The following is a 6,552-nucleotide window of genomic DNA, read 5'->3' on the forward strand; positions in this document are numbered from 1 at the left end:
CACCTCTTTTGCCTATTTTCTTCCTTTCTTTTGCCTACGAGGAAGAGGAGGGTATAAAAGACACCGTTTTGTCCCTCTGCAACAGAGAGGTGTTACTTATATTCAGGCTTGCACATGGCTACTATTGGTTCGAACATTTGGACCATCCGGGAACCGACAGACGAAGCGAGCCACTCTCGTTGCAACGATGCCAATACGGCACACGCATACACGACTCGATTCGACCCATTGCCATATTTTAGCAGCCCACACTGCTGCATTGTATATAAAGCTTCGATATACATCACATAGGGGAACATACATATTTGCCCATACATAAGATGGTAGCAGTACCAGCAGCATCATGGTTGTTGTCTACGTTTTGCTCCTCATCTTCGCCTTTGTTGTATATGTGTGTCTGTTGTTGATGGAAAAACGTCGACGACTAACAGCTGGTAGGGGAAACAGCAACCAGCTTGAAAGAAAGTATCTAGGTAGGTAGGTAGGCAGGCAGGCAGGCAGGCAGAAGGAACTTAGCTACTTCATGTCCATCTCGTGCTTTCCTTATCATCAGTCCAAGGCTTTGAACCGTTTATCAGGAAAACGTAGAAGATCAATCAAAACAACGAGAAAACACGCTGTACAATTCACAGCCCACGCAGTACGTCACGCATAGGACTGTGCAGAGTGGTCAAGTCAACTAAGTAGTGCTAGAGAAAGGGCGGAGAGGAAGGGTATCAGTAGTGTACGAGAGCGAACGTCGACTAGATAGCAAGGTCGCTTTGCTTCTCCAGAACACGTACCCTGCCCAATAGACTAGCCAAGAAAAATGATAAAGGAAGTTACGAATAACGAAGAATACATGAAGCAGAGGCATAGGTTCATCTTGCGTTCATCTTCTTTCTCTGGGTGCCTGAACGAAATGGTTTGTCCTGTCGTGCATAAGCTGAGCGGTTTGACTTTTGTCATTTGCCTTTGATGAGTCTTTCATACCCAAGTAGCATTATGGATGGCGGTTCAATATTAAATGACCTCGGCATGTTCAGGCACACTAGTACGCATCAGGGCTAACTGGCGAGTGCTGACATTGCCATCAATTTTGCACTTGGATAATAGATCCCGTGCGCTGAACAGGGATGACCGACAAGATAACTCAGATTCCCAAAAATCAGTTAAAAAACGGCGTCAGGTAATAGTCAAACACTAGAAACGATTTCAGTACATTAGATGAAAATTTTTTATACTGATTTTAGAAATATGCTTCGAGACAAACAGCCATTTATAAAACTTGGCTTGAGCTGAAAAAATAAGGGCCACGGGTGACGAGACACCTTAATAATCAACTCCTAAGGAGTTCAACCTTCCAAGTGTACTTCATACAACGTCGAAGTCCTCTTTATATTATCTTAAAATTATGCTTCAATAATTACTAGATAGTATATGGTTCTCTCTCTTATATCAAACATACTAAAGTGACGTTTGTATATTCCTTGTATTTGCATCTTGACATCCATACTGTTGTTATTATTACAGGGTGTGAGTGGTGCAATGGGCAGTTTGGCGCGACGCTTTGTGCATCTGCAGGGGCATCTGTAGACGGCCCGCGATGGACTGGGCGTTGGCATATATGCTGCTCATAGTGGCATGCGCCAGCGCTAAAAATAGTTTCGCACTAGTAGAAGGACCACCATCAGTTTTAGCCTGCAAGCTATCGGAGTTCCAGTGCGACAACAGCCGCTGTATTGCGCTCAATAAATTCTGTGATGGAACTGATGACTGCGGCGACACCTCGGACGAACCCATGGGTTGTACAAGTCAGTATCGATCTATCTGTCTCTTGTGTCTTTCTGTATATTTAGCATACCTAGTATTTTCTGCATTTTCTTTAACTATCTATCCAAAACTGAACTGATGTGGAAAAATATTAGCTATGGCGCTAAAACAACGGCATTCCAACGCTCTCTTTTCCGCATCATTGTGCTTGTATAGAAAAAGACTACCAGTAGTACTTCAGCTATCATACGACTACTATTGCTGCTTAGGTCTATTACGCTTGTCTATCATAAAGATGTGTGGCCTAGGCACACAGGCGCAGTGTGCTGATGGAGTGTCCGCTCTGTAAGGCGAAATAGTGCAGCATAGCAAACCACCGCTGGCATAATTCTCGGCCATCGTAAGGACTCCCATGACCGTCATAAGAATTCCCTCGGTGGCCGTTTCAGCAATGGCCCTTTACCTCTCTTGACCAACCCTTAACCAGCTAAGCTCATCGCCACTGCCGCTGTAGCCCGCTATCCAACGGCTACGGCCGCAGCTTTTTTGGCTATTTTATCTCCCTATTATAACTCGCATTTTACAATGTCCTACACGAACTCGAATCGTGCGAATAGAATGTGGCTGTTTGTACAGTAGTCTTCGTAATAAACGGTCACCAATTAACATACTACATGTTTATTGCTATGCAACTTTCAGACTGCAATCGGACGTTTTTCGGCGAGGTGGGCACCAAAAACCCAATACGAATCGCAGAACCATTCCAGCGCAATCTTCCGTTTGTCTGCACTATGCATTTTGTGGCAGCGGGAGCTGAGTTTGGCGATATCGTTGAGCTCACCTTCCTCAACTTCCAAGTAGGAACCCTTGAGAGTGACAGGTGAGGAAGACAGCATGCGATACGCATTACTCTGCTGCTCAGTTGTCAGTTTGCACTGTAGTTACCTACATTTATAGGAAAAATCTAGAGCTTTTCCTTGCTTTTGAAAGTGCTACAGGTCTATGTAAGTGTCTTTGTAGGCATAGGTAGCTACAAAAAAATTACGATCCTTACGCGTTGCCGAAGAGCCCTATCCACATGTATCAAAAAAACAATGTAACGCCTAAAAAAAAAGTTTGTTTGTCTGCTTGATAATAGTCGCTTTGTTAGTTTTTTTTTCCGTCACTTCTGCTTCCTTGTTCGCGCAGTTAAAGCCTTTCTCGGTTGACTTCTACTGAAACTACAGGCGTAGCACTACTCCGGGAATATATATCTATATACAGAACGTATATCCCCGGAAACGAAGTGAATGCTGGTGTTAGGCAATTGCCTAATGGGAACAGAGCGCGGTTGTTTCCCTGCCGGTCTTTTCTGCAAAGAACCGATTCTTCTAATGCTTCTGGGGTTCAGTTGCCAATGGAGTAGTTAGGGCGCTTGTCGCGGCAAGGCCTCTTCCATAAGGGCCTCCGATATTGCTCTCATCGCACTACTCTTTTCTTGTCTTAGGATACGAGGCCAGCAGCATCCGCGTTTCGTGTTCCTTCGCTAATCGCGTTTCTCCAAGAGTAGCCATTTTTTTCTTTTCGTTCGCCTCAGATTCGCTGGCGTCTAGTGGCTAGGGTATTAAACACAAGAGCGAATGGGTCGAAAAAGGCAACGGTAGGGCGCCCATGTGACTTTACGGCCACGCAAAGTGCAACGTGGAAGGCCGCACCAATACGAACCGAGGCAAACTGACATACGCAGTCATCATTGCAAGCCAAAAGGAGACAGGCCGCTGTCAGGGACGTATTCGCCCCTGACTAGCTATTTTCGGTCTACCACTATCTGCGTCCGTTGGTATTACTACGTGAGAACAGGCCCAAGCCCAAGTTCGCCTTGCAAGGGTACTCTCCTTCATTGAGAGTGGTTCCTGTGGTACGCTTCGCCGCTTCGGGGTCCGCCGTGACACTGATCCGCTTGTATTATTAACGCACGACTAATTTTGCGGATTATGCGCTACTGCTTATTCTGATGATTGCAATCAATTTACCCGATTGACACTTCGTCAGCACCAACGGGCAGCACTGACGGGACTACGATGGCTGCGGTAGACTGGCCGTCGGTGAACATTATTTTGGCTGGTATATCGGCTTCTACCTCTACTTCCAGTAGTACCGCTGCAATACGACGAAGATAGGAGCTGGACCAACCGCGTGTACTCCGCGGAGAGGTGTGGAGCTCCGCTTGCTTTGTGTGGCAGGGGAAATCAGATGTTTCAGTTAGAAAGGCAAGCTTCGGGCGAAGCTCCGTTGACGGCACGCAGACCGATACAGGGTTAGCGACCACAGCGGCATTAGAGGGGCAATCGCACGTTGCTATCCCTTCTCTTCACAAGGTGCGTGTTCTGCGCTAGATGGCGTGCACTTTTAGGGTGGTTTGGTGTGACGCGCGTAAACGATGTTGATGATCACCGAGCACGGGTAAACCGCACCGAACTTTCGGCTTTAAGCCCCGAAACGGCCTGCGGTGTAGGGCGAGCCTAAGCTTTGGGTCTGTTTTGTAAATTCCCATAGACTTATTCCTTCTGCAATTTCTACTTTTCCTAATTTATTTCGGATTTTAAACACGTTACAGCGCTCTAGTTATGCAACGCGTTGTTTCGTAACATACTTTATTTACGCTTAGCTACGATGGATGTGCGTGTTCAATAAGTAAACTACAGATCCCCGTTTCGCCGAGGCAGTATGGATAGTGTATATTTAGTTTATTTCTATTTTAATAAAAATGCTTTCTTCGTTCAGGAGTTGAATACGATTGTGTTGTTGTATGCGCCTCTACATTGGTCGGTGTAGAGACGTATAGTATAGTATACCGATATACGGTACTCCGAGATATCAACGACGCTCGTCCAGCATAGTGAATATTGTTAGCTGTGTCTATAGGAACGGCCGGTGACCCCCGTAAATGCCCACACCGGCTCATATCGGCTCGACTCTCCTCAAATCTCTCTGCTCCTTGTTATCAGATTTTCTGTGATTTGCTCGGGCTGGTGATGCCCGTCCCTCAATTTCCTCGAACTGCCTATGTTCGGTTTCTTTTATTGCTGATCGCAGGTGCTAATCATGATACTTCGATAAAATATCGACTACGATCCCACATCTGGATTTAGACCCTGAGCTGACTTCGAAGCCTGCCTTCTTTGTAGGATGACAATGGCGCAGAGAATGAAGATTGGCAGTACGCACGACGTGACCGAAATTTTCTTGCGAAAAATGAACATCATACGTGTTCCACCTGCTAAGTTTCCACCTCTAGTCGGGAGCCCCCGTTAGACGAAAGAACGCCCAGGGCTATGCCAGCTCTAGCCACAGCGACAGATTCCTTTACAGTCCACTTCTGTTCCTTTCAATAGCAGCCGCAATGCCAACTAGATCTAGCACGCATGTCAGCAGTATACGTTTCTTTACAGTTAAGATGGGCGAGTCGCAACATTGTAAAGCCCCTTGGCTTGTGTTCGATACATGATTCTTGTCCATCTCTAATAGATTACTTCTGATTTCCGGTTGTTCTATTATTTAGCTACCTAATTGACCCTCTGATATCAATACAGCGAAGCATCTCGTTATGTTATGCGTCTTTTTTTTTCGGCTGAAACATCTAGAAACCGGTAAGGGAAGCTACGGATTTGACTGCTTATATGCCATTTACACATCTAAAAAAGATGTTCACACGATTGCTAATGGTGAATAGTGGGGGTTTCAAACCGAGCGTGTACAATGGTAATATAGAAAGCCACAACGATATTTTATTATAAATTACATGAGCTTCTGTGACCGATATAATTGCAAATAATAGAAAAAACACGCAGTATTCTGTGCCCTTCTCTGTCAAAGAAAACCAAAGCCCATTTCATTACAAGCTTTCAAACAACTTTTTTTTTCTTTAATTTAAGTCGTGTAGTAGATCTGCAGCAGAAAACATACCGTTTAAATAGCAATAATATTCAATCTCTTTCCCATCAAGAAAAGCCCGCCATTGTCCCGGATGATCAGAAACAAATGCCGTTTTCGACTATAATCAGAGATCAGGCGGCGGTTCAAAAAAGACTTATCCGCGTCATGCTTTTTTGTCCCTTAATGAGCTTCTTTGTTTAGCCGCTAATGATGAGGTTTTTAGCCCAAAATATGTTTTCAGATCTGACTGAATACTTCAGTTCCAAAACAAGACCTCGCGAAAAAAGACTTTGAATTTTCGCAACGGCAGTAGCTATAACAATCGCTTCGTCTAAACTCTCTGTATTTATGGACGAATAACTGGCTTCACCGGGGTCGATTCTCTTCGCTCGGTGCCCGATGCAAATTTCCCCGCAAGTAACGGGTCGTTAAGGAAAGTGCGTCGTTTAGAGCCCATCCTGCCACCACTTCTCGCTGACACTATCGTTGTCGCTATATGGCACAAAACGAAGAATCGACGATCGAGAACGTCTGCTGGAGCAACCGCTTGCAAGGACTGAGGAAAAACGAACGTCGAATTATGCTGCATGGGCAGGATAGATTCTCCGGTTAGGGGTGCTTGTAAACAAACGATTCTATTTTTCTCCTTTTTTACCTTTTTGTCCTTCGCTTTTTGCCTTACGGCCTCGTTTCTTCAAGATTGTGTGCATGAGACAGCCAATCCCATTAACATCGTCAAGTTTGGCACCGGCTGACCGCAACCATATTGATCTTGCCAATTATGAGAATGACGCTGGCAGAAAGAAATGGCAATAAAAAAGTAAGCTAAGGCGTTATACCACTACTATGTTATGCAATACTGTCGCCAATGGCCGATCAGACTGC

At 45.2% G+C, this 6,552-nt stretch overlaps 1 protein-coding gene across 1 annotated transcript in view; it reads left to right on the forward strand.

Annotated features, from left to right (window-relative positions):
• LOC111267790 (uncharacterized) overlaps positions 1–6,552 on the forward strand; it is a 75,527-nt gene that overhangs the window by 61,861 nt on the left and 7,114 nt on the right. The window contains exons 3-4 of the mRNA XM_022846287.1: positions 1,513–1,793; positions 2,452–2,632. Of these exons, the coding sequence (XP_022702022.1) occupies positions 1,586–1,793; positions 2,452–2,632 (389 nt within the window). The 5' untranslated portion in view covers positions 1,513–1,585. The remainder of the gene's footprint in view (positions 1–1,512; positions 1,794–2,451; positions 2,633–6,552) is intronic.

This window comes from Varroa jacobsoni, unplaced genomic scaffold, assembly GCF_002532875.2.
Source record: "Varroa jacobsoni isolate VJ856 unplaced genomic scaffold, vjacob_1.0 scaffold_1222, whole genome shotgun sequence".
NCBI classification, from domain to species: Eukaryota; Metazoa; Arthropoda; class Arachnida; order Mesostigmata; family Varroidae; genus Varroa; species Varroa jacobsoni.